The sequence below is a fragment of the Phaethon aethereus genome (genome assembly GCF_964289735.1).
Source record: "Phaethon aethereus genome assembly, chromosome: 26".
Lineage (NCBI taxonomy): Eukaryota > Metazoa > Chordata > Aves > Phaethontiformes > Phaethontidae > Phaethon > Phaethon aethereus.
The window spans coordinates 2565901-2591207 of record NC_138602.1 but is presented as its reverse complement, the minus strand read 5'-3'; the positions used below and the strand labels follow the sequence as shown (position 1 = coordinate 2591207).

Sequence of the window (25307 nt, the reverse complement as noted above, 5' to 3'; positions counted from 1 at the left end):
TAATTACAAAAATTCTCTAAGACAAAAGTCAAAAAGGTTACCGTTTGGAAACTCAAAAGCAACAACATTTTGCCATCAAGAGCATAGCAGTAGCTTTGGGTCTGGGACCAAAGTCTTGAACAGAGAAGTGGAAAGTCCAGAGGCTGTTAACACGTGGTCGCAGGGCTCCACGCATCGTCCCTCGGCTCTGTCCTCAACACCCTGCCAACAGTGCCGCCAGCAGCGCCGGTGCCGGGCCGCACACTGGTTGGTGACTGAAAGAAACCTGAATTGGAGTTTACCGAGGTAGTTGGCTAGAAACTGAGATTCCCCCACCTGGCATTTTCTCGAAGGCCCAAGCATCCCTCGCCCCCACCCCGCTCCTCCTCGCGCGCCAGGTGTCCCGCTGTCCCGCAGGTCACTGCCACCGCCTCCAGAAACAAAGCCTTCGCAAAGAAAAGGGAATGCGCAGCCCTTTTAAGTCTTCAAAAACACCAAGTTATTGCACTTCAAAAATACAACAGATTTGTGGTTCGAGCCCTCCCCACCCTCCCCATGGCTTCTGCTCAACTAAAACGATCCACTACGCACAATTTCTACATTACCTTCAGATTAGGTTAAAAGATTCAAAACGTGTCTCTTTACATGAGGTGCAGAGCTGCTGGAGCTCCTATCTAGAACAGTGCGATTCCAATCGTACATCTCTTCCCTTTCACCCCGTGCCCCCCAGCCCCACCCCTAAAAATCCCCTCTATGCTTGCTGGGTTATACAAACCTCCCTCACCCACCCACCCCTCTCCTGTCCCGCTCCCCCCGCCCCTTCCCTCCCCACCCCGGACTCACACGTCCAGCAAAAAACTTGAGATTAATTAAGGAATGGTTATTTAACAAGACAAAAATGCACACAGCTTTGGAGATGCACGGGAGTTAGACGTCCTGTAGATCTGCAGGTGAACTCCCCGGATTCAAACCGTCCCGGCGAAGGGCAGCAGAGACCAGCGAGCTGTGGATTCTGACTGCCTGGCTTAAGACACTTTCCTCACTTCAGGCTCCAGTTCAGGGTCAGGCTTTGAGTGGGGTAGTTTTCCAACCAAGAAGCAGCTCAATGGTTTGTTTTTCGTTTGTGGTTGGGTTTTTTTGTTGTTTTGTTGGTGTTGGTTTTTTTTTTCTTTTTCTCTTGTTTTAATGATTAATTTGGAATAGGAAAGTCAAAGGAGATCAGGGAGGAAGGGGCATGAGGTGGGAGAGGACACGCTCCCCCTCCTCCAGTTTAGTAAGCACCAGAGTATTCAAGTCTGTCCATTCTGAGATTTAGAGCTGCTTCCGCAGTCAGCAGGCAGAAACTAAACCTTTCTCATAAGAGCAGCGTCGTTTTGGTTGGGGTCCCTCATCATCGTCATCTTCTTCCTCATCTTCCTCCTCCTCTTCCTCCGATGATGAGCTGTCCAGTGTTAAATCCACAACATCAGCAGTGGCCTTGCCATTCTCACTGTTACCGTTAGGAGTGGGCAACAGCCCGTTCACATCTGAAGAACCTGGAAGAGGTGGGGGGAAGAGAGGACTAATTAAGACGCTTCATGCCCGGTTTCGGGGACGCTCTGATACCCTTGGTCTCTCACGGCTGTGTGGTACTTAGACTAAAACAGTTCAGCTGGAAGTGAGCTACAACAATCATCTAGTCCAACATCCTGACCACTTCAGGGCTGACCAAAAGTTAAAGCTTGTTATTAAGGGCATTTTTCAACAGCCTCCTGAACACTGAGAGGCGTGGCACATCGACCACCTCTCGAGGAAGCCCGTTCCAGTCTTTGACCACCCTCTCAGTAAAGAGACACTTCCTGATGTCAAGTCTAAAAGGCAAAGGGGTCCATGAAAAACTCCATTCAAGCAACTGCCTAAAAAAAGAAGAGTCGATGCCACAAACCCGATGCCCTCTCTGGGGTCAGGACTTGCTACGGCGCCCAACAGCACTGGCCTGAGAACCAGCAAGTGGCTCAGCCAAAGGAAGAAGCTACACAACTACACTGCCAACACCGTCGCTGGATGGCACCGCTGCTAGAGGACCCGGCCTCGTGTGGGCTGCCCAAGAGACAGCTCTTCTAGTCAAAATCCTTTTTTCCCCACCACAAAAGTAGTACAGTGCTGTTCTGGGCTGGTCTTGCTGATGACATTTCAGGGGTCGTTGCAGAGGGGCAGCTACTGACCATCTTGTTTGATGCCATTCTGGCAACAACGCAGATGCACCCTGGCAATGCTGTTCCTTTCTGGAGAGGCTGAAAACGAAGGGGCTATCCAGAGGAAGCTCCCTGAGAGCCAAACTCGTGCTAAGATATCACACAGCTTTTCCCAAGGCAGCTGGGGAACTCTAGTTTTGCATTTTGTGCACATTTCCTACAGTCATTTAAAGTCTTTAGCCCCAGAGTTACTCACCTAGAACTAATATTGGACACTGAGGGCTGCAGCTCCGCTCTTTCTCAGCTCTGATGGGACACCAGGAGCCATCCACCAGGTACTCTATTTCATCCGCATCTTCGCATTCTGTCAGGATCTTTGACAGGAGCCTGGACAGGAGAAAAGATGCCATCTATTAAGCTTGGGGCAATCAGCAGAATGCATTTAGTGATGAGCCATCAACCCGGATCTTCATCTTAAGTAGCCCTAAATTTAAAAGAAATTTGACGTTAGCAGAAAGCTGCCAAACAGATAGCCCTTGCAGTCAAGGGCTTGTTTTATTTCCCAGAAAACAAGTACTCGTTCTGACAGTGCAAACCATCCCAGTTCTTTCTGACAACGTACCTAAACCATGAACTAACATTTTAATTATGTGCAATTAGAAGACAGTCTTGCCTCTTCACCCAGTTTCCCAAGTCTGTGGTACAGACAGACGTCTGATGCCCCATCTAGAGCTATGTCAGTGCTGGTGCAGGTACCTCCACACCAAGGCATTAGCAAAGGACAAAATATCCTATGACATTAGGAAATAAGCAATCCAACAAGCAGCACTTCATTTCCTTCCTATTTTTATTTCCTAAAGCCTCCACAGCAGCCACCAAAACAATACGTTCAGCCTCCTTCAGCAGAAAAAAACCCCCACGTTCACCACTGAAAACAGACCCAGTGTAGATACCTCTGTGTCAGCCATCTTCCCTTGCAGACACTAACCGGAACAAGGCCTGTACCCTGGCTCATTGTGCCTCAGAGACTGGGTACGTGCTTTATTCCGATACAACCAACCATTTGCCTGGGATGCTTGTTTGGACGCACTGTTGGAACCACTGGTTCCAGTAAGGCAAGGCTTTACTGACTTCTGGATTAGGGCATTTCCTTTCAGTATAAAGGAGAACTAATAGGAAAAAAGTTTTACAAGCTCAAGAAAACTATTCATGGCACACTAGTGGGAGAAAGTTTCTGCTTTCTCCCAGCTCAAGGAGGAAATGTGTTTCCACACATGGTCTGTCATCCAACAGAGCAACCACCAAGGCTGCAATTCCAAAAAAGCTGACAAGGCCCAGAGGATCTCAGACTGGACCAACCGACTACCTCCTCAGGAGCCTACGCCCCTTTTTTGACTAACAACACCCGGCGGTGACTGCCAGGTTCCCTCCAGCTTACTTTCAGGGAGGTCTGAAGACTACCTTCATCCAACAGAACCGGCACTGACACCCAGCCTTGAGCACTGCAGAGCAGGGACAAAGAAATCTTCTGAGCCTTCACCAGTGTCGACCTCCTCCTCCTCATCCAGGAGGGACACATGCATTACTGACCTGTGGAGGTTCCACAATCCAACCCCTCATACCTTCCCCTTCAGTCTCAGCAGCCTTGTTCGAGATCTTAAAGGAACTGGATTTTCCTGTTGGTGTTGGCCAGAGGACAAAGCAAACAGGTTATCTATGCCTAGGCTGCTTCAGACTGTCTAAAAAGCCACAACTCCTGGATCAGATCAGTGCCTACAAACACAGCAATGCTCAGAATATTATCAGCCTGGCCTTGGGAATATACCACCCAGGCTGAGACTCGTCTGCTCACTTCACTGCCTTGTGAAGTGCCAAGGGAGCTGGATGCACCTGAACAATTTCTCTCTAACTCTTCCTACTTTTGAGGGAATTTGCGTTAGAGGCCAATTAGACAAGCCATGAGGGTGGAGATCACTTTCTCAAAGCCAAGAACCATGCATCTTGCCCCACCAGTCCTCAGGGTTGCTCTCAGCTTGGCTAGCACCACTGCAGATGTCAGTGGTCCCAGCCCATAAAACAGGCTCCCTGCATTTTGAGGCAACAAAGCTTCATCTGGGGGGTGGGTGGAGATTACTGTTCACATTAATTCACTCCTTGTTCCTTCCTTTGCTCCTGGAAAAAAGCCAGGCAATTTATTGTGCTCTTCTCTAGAGATAGCCTCTGGAACCCATATTTCTGGAGCTGCCAAGTATCATCGCCAGCTTTCTGGCTTGCCTCAGGTGGCCCCTGCTGTCAACCTAGCTCGTTCTGCAGTTTGCATATAGGACTCCGTCTGCCAGGTCTGCAACAAGGAAAGGGAGATCTCCTGGTTTTTAGAGTAATCCCCTTGGCACACAGCTGCATTTTTAAGCTTTCCAGTATCAAACCTCGCTCAGGCATGCGAGCATCACCTCCAAAGTGTTCTTGTACTGCTCAACTGTAGCACTCTGGCTCTCCTCGCTCACGGTGAGCCCTCTGCTCCTCTCTTTGATAAAAAGACAGAGTAAACTAACTCTAGTCCAGAGATATGGGAAACACCATTCCCATAAGGGCTGAAAACCAGATGACACGTTGAGTGCCAAGTCTAAAGCAACCTTTCCCCAATTCACGGCTGGAGACCTCTTGGCAGGGCTCGGGGCATGCATTTCTTGCCTCACCCTTTTTCCAAATGTTGTTTGGAATTTACTTTGCTTTAATTCCCCCCTGTGCTTTTACAGCACTACTCCAACTATGCCACATTTAAAATGAAACAGAAAGAGAACACCCCTCGTGCAGAAGAGACAGGGGCTGCCTCGCTGGGAACATCGGCATGGCTCTGTCCTTCTGGCCCACTACAGGGCAGGCAGCAGCCCCAGGACGGCAGCCAGACCCAAATGCATGGCTGGGGCAAAACTTTGTGGTCTGCCCTGCACAAACCCAGTCTAAAAGCGCTGTACCAAGAGCCAGTTCCCTCCCAGCATACCCCATTCGCTTGACAAGTGCACCAGTGTCCCCTCCCACACCAAGGGGGATGCTGATCCCCAGCAGGGCGCCCCTGGGGCCCCCTGAGCACTCCAAGGTCCCAAGGCTCAGCCTGCTGGCAGGGATCAACCACCACTGGGGTGTCCCCAGAGGAACCATGGCGGGAGGCCCAGGCAGATCCACAAAACTCCAGCCCGGGCAAGATATCCAAAGCATTTTAATTCTGTCCCTCCAGTGCATCTAAGCTTCCTGCTTTTTTCACCCTACAGGCATGCAAAACACAGAAATAGCTCCTATCGAGGCATCCTTCCATCCCTGCCACTGAGATATGCACAACAGCCACAGAAATTGTACTGTAACAGTCACACAGACTGTACAAAAATCTTTCCAAATACTGCATTTGTACCTCTATCTTGAGGGCAGGATGTTCTGTTTAATAGCTGGCAGAGAAGATCCCTCAATCAAAGTTACAACATGCCAAGAATTGATTGTGAGCTGATGAGCACCTCACACCAACAAGAAAACAGGCAGATATTTCCTATGAAAAAATCATCTTATTGCGTGCTTATAAAGTGGTTTATTCCATGCAGCATGATATCTGTCAACCAAGGCGGCTAGCTGTGTGGGTTATTCAGCCTGATGAAAAGAGTGAGGCAGTAAATGTTCGATTCTCAGAACACTTCAGCGTAATCCAAATATTAAGAACGGCAGACAACAGTCAAGTCTCGCTCAAACACACCAAGACAATTAAGTCAGATCATTATGCACGAGCAGAATAAGCTTCCAACTTTGTTTCGAGGTGAACTTCAATCAGATGCACAGACCAAGAGACAAGATGCCGCACCCAGCGGAGGAAAAGAAAGGGGTTGAGGACAGAGAAATGTATGTACTCACCCATCAATTATTAGCTGGTCATAGGGTGCTGGTTTGTCACACACAGGGCACATCCATGTGGGCTTTTTCTCATTCATCTGTAGGTAGAAGACTGCATCAAAGCACTGCAGATGTGCGCAGGTCTCCGCCCGGCACGGGACAGACAGCCGCATCTTCACTAGCTGTTGAGCCAAAGAGCAGAAGATCAGCAATAAAACCCACCCAAGCTATCACCAGACAGTGCTCCTCCTAAGCAAAGAGGTTCGTTAGCTTGCAAAGCTGGTCTGACAGAAGAATAGGGTTTCTTGACAAAAACAGACTAAAATACATTGCAGAGACTTACCGGGCAGATAAGAGAGACGCGAACACCTGTAGTGGCAATTTCACTGTCTGGATCCAAGCGTAGCTTCTCTTTTACTGCAGTAAGAGTAGAGGGCACAAAATTGAACAGATGCAAACTTAAACCTTGGAAACAACGTGTAGCACAGGTCAAGCAGCTCACCGACAGCCCTTGGCTGCGTACAAGTCATTTCCCCACAGATGACAACCTCTGCCGGCCAGGGACAGAGGACACAGGGGACAGAAAACTGTTGTATCGGACCAGGCTCATGCAACCTGCAGAGCTCAGTAGAGACACTGCTTGGCTAGCAAAAACCCTCGTGCATAATGAGGCAGTTCATTGTCTACAGGCCAGTTGGAGTACTTTTTGGTCAGCCAGGAAGCTCACGTTTTCCTACAGACCTCCCGTCCCAACGACCCAGCTCTCCCAGCCAAACAGCCCATGCTGCCTCTCATCCAGGCAGAGCAAATGAAGGAGCTGGGACAGACGCAGGTGTTGGGATGAGGGCAACCGTCTGCCTGCTATCTGCTAGCTACACTGCTAATGCTTTCTTAGCAACCCTTCAACCTCTTTCTTACAAGCTACAGGCTGGGCGGCTGGGGTACACAAAGGAAATAACACCGCTGACCAGCTTTTTCATGTTCATATTATACCAAGGCAGCGAACTGGGAGTTAACTTCATCCCCTTTCAGAGGGGACGAAGACACCCACTTCCCACAGGAAGGGAAAGAGTGGACGGGTAGAGCTCTAGCACATGGCAAGACTTTTGGAACCAAGTCAGTTTAGGCTTATCTGGTCATTAGCATAATCAGAATTAGATCTGTGGCAACAGGACAGGGTTAACTGCCTCCTCTTGCCCCTTGCAGTTCATAGGAAGTCCCCTCAGAAGTGAGCAAAGATGGGGATACAGTCAAACTGACAGGAAACCACATCCCATCATTTCTCCACCAAATAAACAAGCCTCCTCTTAGCGCTACTGGGCTGTAACTCCTCAGTTTATATGCTGGCCAGCTCATTTATTCCAGCAGACTGTTTCACAGGAACCGCAAACAGACCCAGAGGTACCAGGGCAGACAGCTCAAGAAGCAAGGCAGCCATGCAAAAACAGTCACAAGCAGCAATCCAGCATGTATTTGGAGGGAATCAGATGTTAGGAAAGGAGGTAGAGAATCCTGCCCCTGTTGCTGCATCCTGAAAGGAAAACTCAGAGGAGCTGCAGGCAAATCAAAAAGGGCAGCAGATGTGCAGGTCCCACATGTGCAGGTCCCGCGTCAAGGCACGGAATCAACACAGAAAGTCAGCTTTGAACTACTACCCAACTCCTAAAGAGTAGCTGCTGCTAACACTGCTGTCTGAAAAGGCCTTTGACACTTCCATCACCATTTTTCTTTGGAGCAAGTCAACCATTTATATTGACCTTTTCAGATCATAACAAGATGTCTCCAGACAATGAGGCTACATGCCGTTTTGCAACACACAGCTCTAATTAGAGAGTGACTTCTCAGATGTGAAATTCCCACAAGATTACAAAATTTGGTGTTGTTTTCTTCACATTAGGAGACTTTTCATCCAAGCTTAATTTTTCGTAAAGTTCTTTGTAAGAGCATTCTCTGTGCATCAATTACTATGATTCATGGGAAGGAGAAATGAGCATTTTCTAGGACCTCCTGATTAGAATCAAGCTGTCGCAAGACTGCTTTTGGATCCACAGCCATGTATGCAACCATCTCTGTTTGCAGACAATGTTCCTATACTTAAGTCAACAGAAGCGTATGCAAAGGAAGACGAGTCAGCCCCGAGATGCAACTGAAGTCAAAGGTTTAGTGAGTACTGAGGGATATTGCAACGAACACAAAACAGAATCATTTGCAGAACAGACCAGAGCTGTAAAAGCAAAGTTAAAAGCTACTTGTGCTTGCCAGCTTCAGATGGCCAAACAACTTCCAAGCAGTAACAGGCCAAAGGAAGTGAAACAAGACAATGTTGCTATTTCGTTAAATTTAAGGTCACCAAATGCAACTCATCTCTGCCCCAAAGTCCAGCCAAAGCTCTTAGTTATCTAACTCAGTAGAACCAGAGGCACACACTTGTTACTGAGTGGAAAAGGCAAGAGAGCTGCTTCCAGAACCTCTGCCTGACACTCTCAGATTGAGAGGCTGCCCTGAAAGTGCTCGCTTTAAAGGGAACAGCACATACTGCTGAGCCTGGTTTCAAGAAGTGTCAGAGAAGAATGACAGGATCCTCTGCAGTTTAGGACAACTCATGAGCCAGCCTCTGCTCAATTCGTTCGAGGTTCTGATGAACAGCAAAAAAGGGAGCCCAGCCAGTGCCTCAGGCTTCTGAGAATGGTGGATATTTAACAAATGGAAATTTTCATTTCTTATGTCAATAGATGAGTGCTGGCTGTCAAGAGTGGTCTAATAAAATCAAGACTGTCATGGACACTATTTGATGTGGCACACAGATACGGAAGTGTTCAGCATCTGCTGAAGAAATGCTGCACTTAACACGAAGATCAGAAGTTTGGCTAAAGCAGCAGTGTGCCCCACAATGTGCATTAGGAATCTGAAGACCGGACGTGCCTGAAACCATCACCTCTCCCCTATAAGCCACAATCTGTCTTCAGGATTACGTTTCTCATACTATTCAGATCATGGACAACTGAGTATGTTTTAAAAGAGCATCACGATCCATGGTGTTAGTTCTCCCATGCAGAACTAAATAAGTAAGAATGCAGTAACATTAAATAACTGGAAATCCTCCAGACTCTCATGAGCTGCTGGTCAGACTCCGCCTTGGAAAGGTAATTTCCCCTCATTTTCAATAATGTTTTGCATTTGCCTCATCCCATGATGATTTACCTGAGTGGTCTAGGATAAGCATCTCTCGGGATCATCTCTTCTCTGAAGCTCTCAACGCATATGAAAGTGCTGGTGGTGAAATCCCACTGCCAGCCCCTAGGATTCACGGGGGGGTTGGGGCAGCAGGACATTTTCACCAGGATCCCTTGCTCCAGAAATCTCCTTTGGAAATAGTGCGGGTCAAGGCCGAGGTGCTGTGGTAATGTTCATCAGCTCATAATTACTCAGGTGAAGGCATGAAGCCATTCGCGTCAGAATGACACTGGCCCTCAGCGGCACTCACCACGATACGACCTGGGGACAAATTCTAAATCCAACTAAAGTGATTCAGAGGTTCTGCAGAGCCACGAGAAACACGCGCTGCAGAAGTGCTGCACTTGCACCACAGATTTGGGGCAATTTCACACGACTGACATACGGCTTAGCAAGTCTGTTCAAATAAAAAGTGGGTTTATATAACTGGAGGAAAGAAATGGTATAAAACTTGGCAGCTGCTCCCAAGCATATTTCTAGCAGCCTGGCTATTAGGATTGCTGCAGTCTGACAGGCATACAGCAGACCTCCCCGAGCCACCTCATAAGCAGACATACTCACCAAGTGCTTTGCAGAGTTCTGGATGTTTGATCCCAATGGTTTTCAACCTCTGCAGCAGCTCTGCTGAGGTCATCTGCCGCACTAAGTACAGCCCCACGGAATAGCTCTAGTGAGAGAAGGGAAAGAATGAGCGAGCCTGCTCTTCTGCACTCGTTTGCGGAGTTCTGCACCACTTGCTTTGGCACATACCTTCCCGTAATTCCCCCAGGTAACGGTGATGCGGTTGGTCGCTGCAGACAAGTACATGAGATGGGTGAGGTTGATGGGTCGACAGGGCCTTTTAGGTTCCACTCCAGGTTTGTTTGATGGATAGTAGCCCTAAGGCAGAAAGATTAAATATATATATTTTTTTTTTTAACTCAAGATGCTTCTATGTGGGTACATCTATTCATCGGCTTCACTAAATTCTACTCACCCACAGTTTTCAAGGAGGGGGGGTAGAAGGGAGCTGAACGGTCAGACCAAGCGCAAAGTAAAAAGGATCAAGTCTTTTTGCAAGAACAGTTTATTATCAACATAGCTAATCCATTAGAAAATTAGCTTTAAACTAAGCAGTGCACTTTTGTACTCTAGCTTCTTGTCTGCATTCATCAGGAAAACAATTTCCTTCCAATTTACACAAGTCCTTCCAAAATTGCAATGTCATACCTCCTGGCTGAGCTGACTTACCGGCACTGAGCAGTAACTATGATTCACTTTCACTGCAATGTTCGGAGGGTACTGATCCTCCTGAGGAGAACTAGTGTCTGTGTAACAGATTCTGTAAAGAAACGACACGTCTCTCAATATCCCCATGCTGTTTGCATGTTCAAAGCTCTCTGCACATCAACAGCTACCAGCAGCCAACCATCACCACACCAACCCATGCTCCCTCGTCTGGCCAAAGCAAAACCAATTCCACTCCGCTCTCCCAGATCGGACGCAGGCTTGATACCTGGGCAGCAAAAAATCTGACACACTGCTGTTTTCTACTGCAGCACTAACTCAAGCAGTACATGTAGGAAGAGGTTAGAAAGTAGAGTTTAAGATGCTTGTGTTAGGCATGTGAACAAACAACTTACTGTAAGTTATCTTTGTAGCTACGAAAACCATACTGAAAGTTTGTATCTTTTGGTAGTGCATTCCCTCCTCCCCTGTTCTGCACCTGGTGTTACATCAACCCCATGCTCAGACATACCTTAGCACAACCTGAACTGATTTCACACCGGGCTGCAACTCCCTAGAAAATTAAAGAAGAAACAGAAACTTCAGATTAATTATGTGAAAAAAAAAACCAAACAACAAACCAACCCACACAACTCGCCTCCTCCAACAACCAAAATCAGCTGTCACTTTTGCCAGACTCAAGAGTTTTAGGTTTTTTTTTTTTTAATAAATCTTTAAAGAATTACTTGGTAGAATTTTATTTAAATTGTACAACTCCCTCTGCAAACATCAGCGGTCCTGTAATTTTTTTTTTTTTCCTAATGCACCACTCTACAGCCTTTCTCTGGGTTTTCAAAACTGTAGAAGTCTTGGGTGAAAGATATCTGTTTGCCTGGCACCCTTTGGCTGATTTGTAACCATTTACAAAAACGAGGTTTTAAGGCCAGGCCTACCTGACAGTGTTCTTTGAAGACTCTCTTTGTTCAATTATTTAGTTAAAGCTGTTCATGCAAACCAAGGAACCAGGTATTATGGCACCAGCAGAACAACTGTTAACATTGCTAATTGCAGTAATACTACTCATAACAGGATTTCAGCTGGTGTCAGGAAAGCAACGTATCACAGAACAAGGGTATTTTATTAGGAGTCTTTATACACAGGTGTAACACATACTGCAATTTCTGCACAGGACACATTAGAGAAGATCCCAAAATTAGTCTTGATTTGCCTTTGAAAGTGTTTCATGTTCCAATTCAGTGGTTTAGTATAAACATTTTGATTCTGAGGGTGGAAGGGATGGAACCTCAGTTCAACTGACAGACAGGAACTGTTGTGGCAGTTTTACATCTTGGGGAAACACATCTGGATACCACCCACAAGAAGTGGAAGATGACGGACCTGCGCTGAGGGATCATTTTAGACTCTCATTGAAACCCCTGCTATGAAGTATTTTAAGTTGTGTTACTGACAGTGAAAGTTTTCTCAAAATGAATATATGGAGAAAAGAGCATGAAGAATCAGCTACAACACGTGTAGCCTTTTATCACCCTTAAAGACTTCTGTGGTATATAATTTCCTTTCTGTTAAGTATTCAAACAGCTTCCCCTGTACTGTTTCTGTTGACCTACTGGGATCACAACAGTAATCAAGCACTGGATAGTCAAGAAATGTCATCTTTCTCCGGCTCTATGATAACAGTATGATTTTACCATAAAGAGAAATATTTAAAGGTTTTACGCTTAGTTTTGGAGGACCTCTTCTGCATCATTGGCTTTTCATGGCAGCAGGGACCAAGGGAGCAGGCCAGCAAAAGAGGAAGCCTTACTGCCTACACTGACATCTCTTAGGCGTTTCATTGTTTGAATCAAAAGTTGCGTCACAACAGAGGTCAGGGTAAATCCTAATCGGTGCAAGATGTTTTCTTATGCAGTTACTATAGTATCCTTTACAACAAGGAAGCTTTCTTTCAGATGCAAACGGCATTACACATATAGCTTTTGAACTTTTGATGCAAAGAAAAACTGCAAATATTCACAACACAAGCTCAACAGAGCATTTAGGTCATGAACAATTTCATACCCTTTTTCCTGCCCAAATGTACTATTCAAAAGTAAGATTAGAGGAGCAGAAGTGAAACTTAAGGACTTAGACTGGTAAAAATTGTACCTCCCACCTCCCCCAAAGCTATTTGCTTTACATGAGAAGTGGCCGGTCTGCTAATGTCCTCAAATAAACTGTGTTTCCTTGCAGAGAACAAAAGCTTCCACAGAGAGGGAACACAGATGAATTATACAGCTTGCATAATTGTATTCTGTATAGAATTGTCTTCAACTGTTAATACCCAACGAGAAGTACCTGGAATTTCTGATCAGCTCCACTTGTCTTGGTGTTAATGCAAAAATGCACGGACTTTCCTGAAGCTTCTCATTATTCTGTGGAACTGAAAAGGAAAAAAAAAAAAAGACTGTACATCAAACTGATGATACCCAGCTCTTCTTCCATTGTTAAGCACAAGGTGATTATTTTTTTGTTCCGAGCTATGTTTACTTCTAAGTCTTGTCTTCTCCCATACAGCTGCACAAGAACTCCAATCACCATATATTTCGGTAAATCTACCACTGATTGCAGCTTAGCTCATTTATTGCTTGCCTGTTTTGCTAGTTAGCACACTTTTAGTACACAGTGGATTTGGACTTTTTTTTTTTCTTTTTCCTCTCCTCAAATAATCAATGAGCCAACAATCATGTGTTCATATAAGAACAAACCATAAGTGGCATCACAGCATGGAGACTAGAACTCAAAGAAGCATAAGAAGAGATCTTTGCATGACATGAAAGCATGAAACCACCAGACTGATCAGACTGATTCTGGAAAAGAAAGGAAACAACATCAACAAAAAAAGATCAGCTTAGATAATAAAAAAGCATCACCAAAAAAAGCTGTAAGAGACAAAAACATGACTTAAACACATTGAGGGTGCATTTATAGGTAAGGTGTTACAGCACTCTGCTTTCAGAAACACTTAAGTGAGAACCCAGCATTAATTGGCCTTTTACCCATTGACAATGTTAAGAACAAATGCATTTAACATGGTTAAAATGAAGGTCGAGCTGTGAAAAACTTGTGTCATGACTTCCTCTTAGCACCTTTATTAAATGCAATCACCTTCAGTTCTATTGTCAGTACACCTTTCCAACTGAGGTCGGGGCCCTGAGCTGGTGAAAGTCACAGGATAAACACAAGGAACAGGAAATGGTAAAACAGCTTTTTTTGTCTTTTTAGCAAGAATTGGGTGTTTTTCTTTGCATCACTTAAATTGCTAGTTTGTTCAAAACCAATATACTAGAATTTGAGAAGTAGGAAAGTGTGTTTTACTGTCTATGAATAAGATGAGATGAAGGAAGGATAAAACCTCAGCAGCTCTAAGATCTTGGAAGAGACGGTGACAGTCTGATTCACTGACTACAGATACTTCCCTTTGGTAATTCAGCTTTAAAAATGCAAAAAGGGCTATCAGAAATTAAAAAAAAAAAGGTATTTTTATGGACTTCTAATTGAATTCCACCCTTCATCCAAATGTCTCTTGACCAAAACAAGAAGCAAGAAGTAAAGCATTTCATAAGAACTGTTATTTTTAGAAAAGGAATAATTATAATGACAAAAAAAAAATCATTTTACTATTACTGCTTAAATAACCGTCCATAGACACACTGTCCTCCTGATTGTTGACCTACATGAAGACAAAGCAAACCTGATTAGGAAAACTGAGAAGTTGTTCGTGTTTTATTTTGCATTTCTATCGGCTCACCCTTCTTTTACAAAAAAAGGGCCTGGCTGCTGAAAGCACGCTGCCCGCAGCACTGCCCGGCACCGGTAGAGGATGCCATCAGAGACAGAAGTCAATTCCTGTGAAGTATCCAACTAATTTGCTACCACCTCTCCAGCAAAATAGCCTAGCATTAAAACCAGCACACTACTGAATTTCAAAACAGGTACTTTGCTCACTTTTGTGACACACCAAACAGCTGCTGACAACAACAGAAGCGAGCGCTGCTCCCGGGCTGGGGCTGAAAGACCACCGCTACCACGTACGGGATACAATGGTGAGCTCGCACAGCAGCCCTGGCTGCGAAGCACCAGCTACCGATGGGTTACGCAGTTTGACCGTGCAACCACCAGTACAGGAAAACAGAAAATAGTCAGACGTCTCTCTACAGCTACTTAGTTGACAACTCTCCTCTCTGTGCGTGAAGTAAGAGAAACGAGTAGCAGCAGCAGCACGTACTCCTCATTTTCTTTATTTCTGTATTGGGTTTGCGTGGCACGGTTTTGGTAGCGGCAGGGGCTGCAGGGGTGGTTTCTGCGAGAAGCTGCTAGAAGCTCCCCCCGTATCTGACAGAGCCAGTGCCAGCGGCTCCAACACGGACCTGCCACCGGCCAAGGCCGAGCCCATCAGCAACGGTGGCAACGCCTCTGAGGGAACAGAGAAGGGGGAAAAAAATGGCATGCGGCATTTGCAGACAGAGAGAGGAGTGAGAACATGTGAAAACAGCCCTGGAGACACCAAGGTCAGAGCAGAAGGACGGGCAGGAGGGGCTCCAGGTGCCGGAGCAGAGGGTCCCCAGCAGCCCCTGGGGAAGCCCCCGGGGAGGCCGGCTGTGCCCCTGCGGCCATGGAGCTCCACGAGGGAGCAGATCTGCACCCGCACACGCGGAGGGTCCCACGCCGGAGCAGGGGGATGTCCAAAGGAGGCCGTGACCCCGTGGGCAGCCTGCAGTGGGGCCGGCTCTTGGTAGGGCCTGTGGCCCCATGGGGAGAGAGAGGAGCCCCGGCTGGAGCAGGTTTGCTGGCAGGACCTGGGACCCTGCGGAGGCCAGGCTGGAGCAGCCTGTTCCTGAAGGACGGCACCCGTGGGGGGACCCAGGCTGGAGCAGCTCGTGAAGAACTGCAGCCCGTGGGAAGGACTCAGGTTGGAGAGGTCCATGGAGGACAGTCTCCCGTGGGAGGGACCCCACGCTGGAGCAGGGCAGAGGGTGAGGAGTCCTCCCCTGAGGAGGAAGGAGCGGCAGAGACAGTATGTGATGAACTGACCACAGCCTCCATTCCCCGTCCCCCTGCGCCGCTTGAGGGGAGGAGGGAGAGAAATTGGGAGTGAAGCTGAGCCCAGGGGGAAGGGAGGGGTGGGGGGAAGGGGTTTTAGGATTTGGGTTTAGTTCTCATTACCCTACTCTGATTCTGACTGGTAATAAATTAAACTAATTTCCCCAAGTCAAGTCTGTTTTGCCCGTGACGGTAATTGCTGAGTGATCTCTCCCTGACCCAGAAGTTTTTTGTTATACTTTCTCTCCCCTGTCCAGCTGAGAAGGGAAGTGATAGAGCAGCTTTGGCAGGCACCTGGCCTATAGCCAGGGTCAACCCACCACAATTTCTCACTGTTAAAGACTCTTCTCCAGGCAAGAACTGAGGGGTACTTCTCAACGGCGCTCACAGAAAGTTGCTGGAAAGGCACACAAAGCACTCCAATGTTACCCGAACAAAAAAGAGCTGAAAGGGAAAAAAAAAAAAAAATCAAGAAGATAGTAGACTCCTAAACAGAGTCAGGATGTGTCCATACCTTGTTGCCAACAGCAATCAGAACTGGATACTCCGGAGAAAAGTGCAAGAGAACTTTCCCCAAAAGACTGGAAGAAAAAACACTCTGAGACAGACCTGTGTAAAGACCCAATTCTCCTGCAAAATCTTAATGCTGGAAAATAAGCCCAAGCTCCAGGAGGTATACTTTTAGACTACCTAATCAGTTATTCATTGCTTTGCTGAGCAGCCATAAAAACTAATTAGTTTTTTAAAGCTAAATGTTTTAGGATAACTGAGTTTCATCCTTTCTCCAGGACAGATGCCTCAGCACACAACTCAGTTCCTTGACTTGTAAAGCATCTGCTGGGATCAATTTATTTTAACAGTTGACAATAGCAGGAAATCAATTTTTAAGATTGAGCTCGATCAGCAATCCTCAGAATGAGTCAAGATATAAAACTTCCAAAACCCAAAAGGACTCGGCAAACTATATTCAAGACTTAAGCCCAACGTAATTGCAATGGATTCCCATCCTGAGAAGTTCTGCAGTTCTCAACCTGGCAGGCTAGACCATGCCAAGCAAAATAAGGACTACATTGATTTCAGGGGTTTAGGGTTTCCCTGCACCAAGGGGATTTTTGTTTGGTTTGGTTTTGTTTTTTTTAAATAGGTAACATTCCTCACTATTACACTCGCTAAAGGTGTTATATACCTGCAGGAAAGAGAGTCATATTGTCAGCACGGTGGCTGGAGTTTGTTTAGCTGGATATACCAGTGTGAGCACGTGTTTTTGTGGGATGCCTTGGAGATCACCCAACACAGCGGTGTTTGCTCTGCAGTCGGGGGAACGCAGTTGCCTTTGCCACAAAATCAGTGGCCCCGTTCACAGCGACTGAAGTCCGGCTTCAGAGGAGGTGGCTAGAGCAGCAGTTTTACCATTTCCACACGACAGAAGAGCAATGCCACCACTGCAAGGCAGGTATTATCAAAAGGACAAACCCAAAATGAATCCTGTTTCCATTGACAGCAACAGGACCTCCCAGCCTACACGGCCCTCTGCTCCCACAGCTGCACCACAAGATCTCCTTTGGCATGTCTCCAGAAGACCAGAAGCCTCAGTATCTACAGCAAGTACAGGCTGTCACAGCTAACATTCGGAACAAAACAATCATTCAGAATTCCTTACAGCACACTATTACTGTCAAAAAACTATATTCACACTGCTTTTACCCAAAAATGTGCTAGAGGATAAGTACACTTATCAGCAAGGTGCTCAGATACCACAGAGCTTACATAAATACTCCGCTTGTTAGCTACTTAAAACACAATGCAGGAAAGATATTAGTATTCATTCCCTCTAAAAAAGTATCTGATCAATCTTAATTTTAAGCCTTATCTGCCCAAGAGAATTGCAGCGATTTCAGTAAATTAGAAGAATTCTTTCATGTTGACATCTTTAGACCAAACCAGAAAGCTGTGGCAGAAGCTGTTTTCACATAGACAACTCAGATGCTAAACTCAATACTTAAATTGACTGAAATTGTGTGTGCAGTTACCAAATATGAGGTATTAGCTGGTTCACAATGGACCCAATCTATCTGCTTTTAGCTGAAACCACCTTTGTCTACAAGTCTAATAGTAATTTGATACTTCTTCAGGGAATCTGCTTGCCTACAGACCAAATTAGGCATCGCCCACTCCACCTTTGATCTCAAGGCAATCACCTCAAAGAGGCAAAAGAGCCTTTTCATTAATAAAGATTCTTTCAAATTGAGCCCGGAATACATAAATTAAGCTTCCCCTACTCCCACCATGGCTATATGCTTGAAATACCTCTAAGGGAAGCCTAAGGGTAGCCTAAGGAAATGGGGTACTACAACAGTACCTGGGTGTTTCCAAATGGAACCAAGATCTTAAATCTCTTTCAGGTACTTCCACGTTACGAGTTCCTGAGGTTGACATGGAGCTTATGCTTGGTCCAAACATAGAATGGGAAATCTGGGCAACAAAGCATGAACTGGTGCAGCTTCCATATGGAAAAAACACTTCGTTTTCCTCAGAGTGCTTTGTTTTATCATCCTTCCACACTAAGCAGAGCCCCATACAAGCTTCTAACATCAGAAGTTATTCCAGCACCCAGCTGTTCCAGGTAGCAATGGGGAGCAGCTGATATCTATGCAGTGTTGAAATAACCCTGGTTTTACAGAGAGAGAGATGCTCCTATATTCACATCAGCATAGGCAGAAGGAATTATAGTTGCAGGTCATCAGGTTGGGAAAAATAAACAAGTGTCTAGAAGATGTTCTCAGGTTCTGAACGGCTGGCTGGGACAATGAAGACTGAACATCTGTTCATACCCAGCTACTCGCCACCAATCCCCCACGGTTAAGCTGAAAACACTCGCATCAAAAGGGAAAATTACTCAAATACGCGTTAGGGAACAAGCTGACCTGAGGGAGGTGTCAGCTAACAGAGGTGAGGTACTAAATTTAATGAGACCTCAGTTCTGATCTGATGTAGAAGATTTAATGTCAACTTTTAACAAAATCTGTTAAACAAAGCACATCCAGGCTCTCTTCCTATCTCTGGATGTTTCCACCTCTTAAAAATTTGTTTTCCTTCAGACTACTGCATGTACACTCCTCATTAACAAATGCCACCCCACATGTAAGACTGAACTAACCCATTCCCCAAAGAGCATTTAAAATATTTTAACTTTATACTGGCAGTCACACCTCAACTGTTTTAATGGTCGCAGCATTAACATATTTAATCACACACACAGCGAATCCTTAAGGTTGGAAAAGATCTTTAAGATCATCAATGCCTCCAAATGAAGATGAAAATTACATAAAGTCTGATGAATTAGTCCTTTTTTTTTTGTACCTGCACAATCACATCTATCTTCCCCCCCCCTCCAATCCACAGGCACATCAAACATTTTTTTCAGCACAGACCGACCAGCTTTCCAAGTTCTAAGTTCACTTAGTAGTGAAGCCTGGTATCACCTGGCTGACTTTACCACACTGACTTTATGAGACACTGTGCCTCAGCAGACTACAATGATACTTGTCCTCTGTATACACTGTCTTCACTACAAGAACATTATATTTAACATCCGTGACCATAATCTCCATTTCTCAGAATTAAAATAATGAAGAACCAGACTCCTAGCCCCAGGATGGGGGGGGGGGGGGGGGAAATATCACTTTTTCCAGTTTTCCCAGTTGCCCCTCAAAATACACAGCATCACGCACAAATAACTGTGACAAGCACAAAAAAAAAAGCGCCAGAAATACTTTTCTATGTGTGTACCACCCTCTTTTCATCCATAGGAGGCTTTAGGTCAGATATTTTAAGCACTGAAAAATAGCATTAGTGTAGAATATGTCAACATACTTGCTTAGCACAGGTGCGACACCAACACAGAAAGATTTTCATCAATATACTGCCAAATTACAGCGATGGAAGGCAGATTATGATTCACAGCAAAAGACTGTAACTTGCAACACAGCAGCATTTCCAACGAAGGATATGAAAGCTACAGCCAAACAAGACGGGCTTTCAAATTACATCTCAAAGCAACCACATTCCAGTTCTAAGGCAAAGGGAAAAAAAAGAAAACAGATAGAAATATTTTTCTCCAAACGCTAAGCGGGGGGAGCATCCACCATTTTAATCAGGCTCTCTGTCACACGACTTTACAGATCCTTGGAAACAGTCACCTTTTTGACAAACTTGTTTCACTTTTCTCTCCCAGACCGAGTCCATCATACATGCACCAGCATATTGAAAACTCACCTAATTCTGTTGGCTTCAACAGTTCGTCCAGGGTCGTATAAAAGGGAAGTTTCACCAGCCTAACTTCAGGCTTCGCAACTTTGGGTGGCAACCTTCCCAGTCCGTTAAGGTATTTCCCATAGAGCGCAGGATAGTCAATATTAGTAGTGGAGATAGAAGTCCGAGCAACGGTGCTCCCACGGTCGTACGATGAATGTATGGAGAGTGCCTCAGGAGACCGGTGCTGCGGTGGCTGAGGCTGTCCGACTTCAGAGCTCTTCTTGGCATAGCGAGTCTCATAGAGCTCCTTAATTTTCTTGAACACTTCAGGGCTGCAGTCAAATTGGACCAATTGCAATGCTCTGGTGACTAGTTCATGTTTAAGTCCGCTTTTACTCCTGCCAACAAAACCCAGCAACATCTGAAGATCTGAGACTCGGAAACTCATCACCATGTTCTAGGGGATAAAAAATTAAAAATGTTCTTACAGTTATAAAAAGGCAAAAGTGTCAGTTCTCACTACACTCTATAACTGGAATTGAAAATACTAAAAAATCCCTTCTAAGACAGACACGAAACCTTCTGTTCAAATCAGCTGTTATTCACCTGATTGGCATCCCATTTCTTAGGTACTTGTTTGAGCAAAGCAAATACAGAGGAAACCATCAATTGAGATATCACCAACATGAGAAAAACACCTCGATAGTCATCAAATCACTCAAAAAAATAATTTGTGATAAATGCTAAGCACCCTCAAGACAAGTTGACTGGAAGCAAGAGTGACCACAAAGGAAAACATCTCAAACAGCAGTTCCCACATGTGAAAGAGCACATTAACTCCTTTAGCACAGAGGCTCAGGGCATCCAAACTTCCCAGGCACCTTTGGGTAAGAGAGCTACATTAAAAACTTCATCTAAAATGTTATTAGCGTAAAGCAAAGGAAGAAAACAAACATGAACCGGGGGTGCCAATCCTTTCATACTGTGTACCTGTATACTACCTCTACAGGCAAAAAACCCTTCAGAATCCTGCCTACATACACAGGATCTTTAAAAAAAAAAAAAAATCACACATTTTAGACCACAGAAAGATATTAAAAGACTATTAAAGACAGCAATATGTTCCCATGAGAACAATGCCTCCGAACTCTGTTTGGGTGCTTTGTCGAGCCCTCCCCCATGATCACAGCCAGCAGCTGCCTTTTGTTGCACCGGTATTATCAATTTCAGTGTTTTGATAAGCAGCAAAAAACTATCTCAATCTTCAACAATTTACTCTCTTGCTGCTGTAGAAACTCAGAAGGCCCGTAACCCTCAGCAGATTCAACTGTACAGCAACTTTCCATCAGACTAAGAACTAGAACTGTTTTCTGTTAAAACTACTGCCAGAGTCTGGTGAGACTGATGTTTCAGTTCTCTCTTATGACAAAGCAGCATTATGAATACGCAAAATGAGCTTATTAAGTGTTTTTGAAAATTCACGCTGCCCTGAAAATATACTTGAGAGGTACCCACACGTATTCACCCCATATCCTTCCTGGTTTGTGGAAAACACGGGAATTCAAGAAGAAACCCCAGCTGTCCCACAGTGAAAAAAAAAACCCAAACAGAAGCAGCAGCCTAGCAGGTCTCTTTTCCCCAACTTATACTCCACTCTTGTTAGTGGATTAAATTAAAGAAAAAAAAAGCAGAAAAGACAGATAGTCTTTGTAAGATAGTAGCCTTGTAATCTCCTGGAATAAAACAGATAGGGATTTTTTTTTTTTTAAGTTAAGAAAGCTACTACTGACTCCAGAAACATTTAACAACCACTTTTGTGCGTGTGGGAATTGGACTATAGGGAAAATGTAATTTTTTTTTTTTTTTTTCCATAAAATCTGCCATTTGATCTGGAAGCCCAAAAGATGTTACACAAACATCACTGGTTGTAGTTAAAGTTTTTGGCAGTCATGATGTGTCCCAAAATACCTTTGATGAGAGGAAGAAAAAGCAGATAACTTGAAAGACGAGCAAAAGGATGTTTAATTGCCAGAAAGTCAGGATTCAAGAGATCTGGATTCATGTCACTGCTTTGCCAGATACCTGCTATGCGATCTTGGAGAAATCTAGTTTCTGCATCTCAGTTTTCTCCAAAATGGAGAGTGTATTGTCCTCTCTGAGGCGCTTTGAGGATAAATAGCATTTTTGCAAAGAAATACATCAAGGCAGTATAAACACTTCAGCAGTGTAGTAGCAGGGAAGTCACAGGAGCACAGCAGACGGGTATTCCTGCACTCACTGCTCCTACACCACCGGTCACTTGGGATTGTCGGTGCATAAAGCAGAGTTTGAGCTGACAGTCTTCTGCAGTTTAGATTTCAAAGGATTTACGATCCAGAAGGCTGACCAGATTTGAGGAAAAAAAACCAAACAAACTTCAGAGAAAAAAAAAAAACTGTCACTGAGGCTTGGACCTGCACAACAGTATGAGCAGTAAAGAGATCACATTAACTACTGAGATGGTAAACACTAAGTCTATTCCTCCCTGCCAAGGAAGCCTTGCATGCGAGTGGTACAGAGCCCATCAAACACCCGCTATGGGGGCAATCACGATGCCTCGGAAGCGCATCTCCTCCTCCAGAGCCCTGGGCTCCACTCACAACACTGAGCAGGGAGAGGGCAGCACCTCCTAAAACAAGCCTCTTCCAAATCTTATTTTTCCAACCATCTCACTGCTGAGCCGATCCCGCACGCGCTAAACACCTTCCATCCCTCGGCACTGCTCAACAAAAGCCCTCAGCACCAGCTGCCCCAGGACGCTGTTGGGTAAAACCCACTTGGATGCTGCCAGCCGGTCCTCTGCGCTGCCATGGCGGAGCCCCGGCTCCCAGAGAAGTGCCAGTGGACAGGTACCCAGAGGGAAAAGGAGAAACCCGCAGCAGAGCGGGCTCCCTTTCCCCGAGGAGGCCCAATGGGGTGCGTGAGACACCCTGGAAGCAGAAGGCAACTTCAGGCACGGTTGCTGCAAAGACATTTCACCTCACCCCACCGCGGAGGGGCCTCAGGGGCCCCCCGACCACGGAGACCTGGGGGGCTCTGCCCAACACCCCCGGCGCCGGGCACTGCTCGTCCCGCCGCCAACCCCACAGCCACGGCGAGACGGGCAAGGCAGGCCAGGGCGCTGCCGTGGCCCCCGAGCCCCCGGCCGCCTGAGACAGTTCCGCTCCGGCCCCCAGAGCGGTCGGGGACCCGGGGCCGCCCGCGGAGGGGCAGCCGGGCACGGGGCACGACTGTCCCGAGGCTCCACGGGGAAGGGGCGAGGGGCACGAGGAGCAGGGGAAGGAGCTCCGCTGGGCGGGGGGAACCACCTGCGCTAATTAATCACTGGGAATTAACTGCGGGGGAGGCCAGCGCCCGGTCCAGCGGCACCAGGGGCAGGCCCAGGGGCGGGCGGCTCCCCGTAGCTGCGAGCCGGGCCGAACCAGGCTCCGCGGTCCAGCAGAGGCTGCGACAGGGCTCGGAGGCCGGGGCGGGGCAGCCCCTGAGGTAAAAGGGGGGAGGGGGCGGTCCCAGGGCACCGCCCCCCCGGCTCTCACCGCCGGGGCCGGGGCCGTGCACGCCCGCCCGCCCACGGTCCCCCCGCCAGGTGCCGCCCGGCCCGGCACAGACCCCGTCGGCGGGGCGGGGGCACGGCTCACTCACTTTCGCCTCCACCAGCTCCGCCGCCATCTTGGCCTCCAGCGTCCACCGCGCCGGGAGCCGCCGCCGAGTCACGTGACACCCGCGACAGGGGAGGGACCGCGAAAGGCGCGCGCCGCCCAATCCGCGCGCGCGCTCTTCTCCCCGCGGGCCGCGGCCTTGCCGCGCAGGCGCAGTGGCCCCGACACCGCCCTCCCGGGTGACTTAAAGGTACAGCGCCCCGCCAAATTAGGGCGGCCGCAGCCCGCAGAAGTGGGGCTGGAGATGCCCCCGTAGCCAGCAAGGGATTGCGAACTAAGAGGGCGGGTGGCGGCACGGCCCCCCGGGAGTGATGTGTGGTGCCCCCAAAATGGCGGCAGGTAGATGCCCCAGGCCAGGCCAGGCCTCACTGCACACGGTGTCGGCCCAGGCCTACCCCGGGGCTCGGTGGGCTCGTCCCGAGGCTCTGCTCTCTTGTGCTGGCCCCTCTGCTGCCCTGGAGCATGGCCAGGCCCTGCTCACCCTCCCTGCTGAGGGGAGCAGCGCTGGGGCTATCATGGAGGAACCCAGCTGAGGCTGTGGGCCCTGGAAGGGGAGGACTGGGGAAGGGTCTCTCTCCATACCCCGGGTCCCGGCTGAACGCTGAGGTGCTTCGTTTTGGCCTGGGCTCTCTTGGGCATTGATGCCTGGGGGCAGTTTTGTCCCAAAACCAGGGAGCACCAGATCCGATCACTCATGGTTTCAGTGGGAAAAACTTTTGAAGAGCAGGTGGCCATTGCAGGCTTTTCTGAAGAGAAAACACTTAACAAAACAGCACTTTTAGATCTGTGTGTTCATCAGAGAAACCTGAAGGACACTGGCCTAACCATCTTCTTCCTCCTCACTGCACAGCACCCTCCACTTGAATTTTCAAATCTCAGATTTTTCCTGTTGGATCTCAGCTCTCGGAGCTGCCAGACCCTCTGATGTCCTCTGCTAGTGAGGGATGCTGCTTATCCCGGCACATCTGCTTCAGGAGCCTTGACAGCCTCCTGCCATGGCTTCCCCTCAAATACGCTCCCCGCCAAGGCACATGTGGCATCTCGTGGCCAAAACCAACCTGTTCCGTTGGCGATGGCGTCCTGGAGATCCCCCAGCCCTCCTGCACAGGTCAGCATTTGTACCCTCTGTGGGTGCTTGGGGAGGAGATGTTCTCTCCAATAACCCATTGCTTATTAAAAATGCCTTCTATGTAGGTGGAAATTATTTCTCCTAAGCTCGATACTGTCCCCCCTAGGATCTGGTTGCTCCATTTCTAAGAAGCAGGTGCACAGCAGCATCCTCTCCAGCTCCAGGCTGAGGTACTAGGAGATAACCCCAGAAGTAAGGGTGAAATGCTGCAATGGGAGAGGTTTTCCAGCATTTTCCCCTCTTTTTCATCAACCCCACAAGCTAATTAAACAAAAAGGCAATTAGCCAGTTTCCTAGGTAGGCCAATGTATTAATCAGGCTCCTCAGTGTTCCCTTCCAGTCTAGCAAAAGCCAGTATTGGGGCTAAAAATTCAAACGATTGCTATGGAAACCCCAACAGCTGATAATTCATCCTGTCACACCAGGAGAGCTGGGGGCCAAATCCATCCTGGGTGTAGCTCCACCGCTGTCCTGCTGGTCCCTGCCTGTGACCAGTGGAGGGGACAAACGGGCTGGGGGTGTGTCAGGAATTTGGCAGCAGCTGTTGGCTGCCAGGTAAGGTGGTGTGGGGCCGGAGCGGCTTGGATCTGTGTGAGCTTTCTTATGCTGCAGCTGAGGGGGTGGACTGACGGCCTTCCGCGGTGCTGAAGACAAGATAAA

General features: G+C 47.2%; 1 protein-coding gene across 2 annotated transcripts; it reads right to left on the bottom strand.

Moving 5' to 3' along the window:
- Nucleotides 1–1137: 1137 nt before the first annotated feature.
- Nucleotides 1138–23534, bottom strand: PIAS4 (protein inhibitor of activated STAT 4). Of its 2 annotated transcripts, none has more exons than XM_082010816.1 (11): nt 23502–23534; nt 19842–20277; nt 12822–12906; nt 10999–11040; nt 10491–10581; nt 10011–10139; nt 9822–9927; nt 6370–6443; nt 6048–6208; nt 2406–2540; nt 1138–1540 (listed from the first exon to the last, which is right to left on the bottom strand). In XM_082010816.1, exons 1-11 carry the CDS (start codon nt 23526–23528, stop codon nt 1309–1311), a joined length of 1518 nt encoding a protein of 505 aa, XP_081866942.1. In that variant the 5' UTR covers nt 23529–23534; the 3' UTR covers nt 1138–1308. The 2 variants fall into 2 exon arrangements, with proteins under 2 accessions (XP_081866942.1, XP_081866943.1); XM_082010817.1 differs by having other exon boundaries at nt 1138–1514; nt 2410–2540.
- Between the last annotated feature and the right edge of the window lie 1773 nt (nt 23535–25307).

What these genes read in the sequence shown, in the direction of transcription:
- PIAS4 (XM_082010816.1), bottom strand. Translation starts at nt 23,528, where the DNA reads ATGGCGGCGGAGCTGGTGGAGGCGAAA. An exon ending in ATAGTTACTGCTCAGTGCCG is followed by an intron (nt 10,140 to 10,490) that starts GTAAGTCAGCTC and finishes TTTCTGCCTTAG; the next exon opens with GGCTACTATCCATCAAACAA. An exon ending in CCAATATTAGTTCTAGGTGA is followed by an intron (nt 1,541 to 2,405) that starts GTAACTCTGGGG and finishes CGTCTTAATTAG; the next exon opens with TCCTCTCTTCCCCCCACCTC.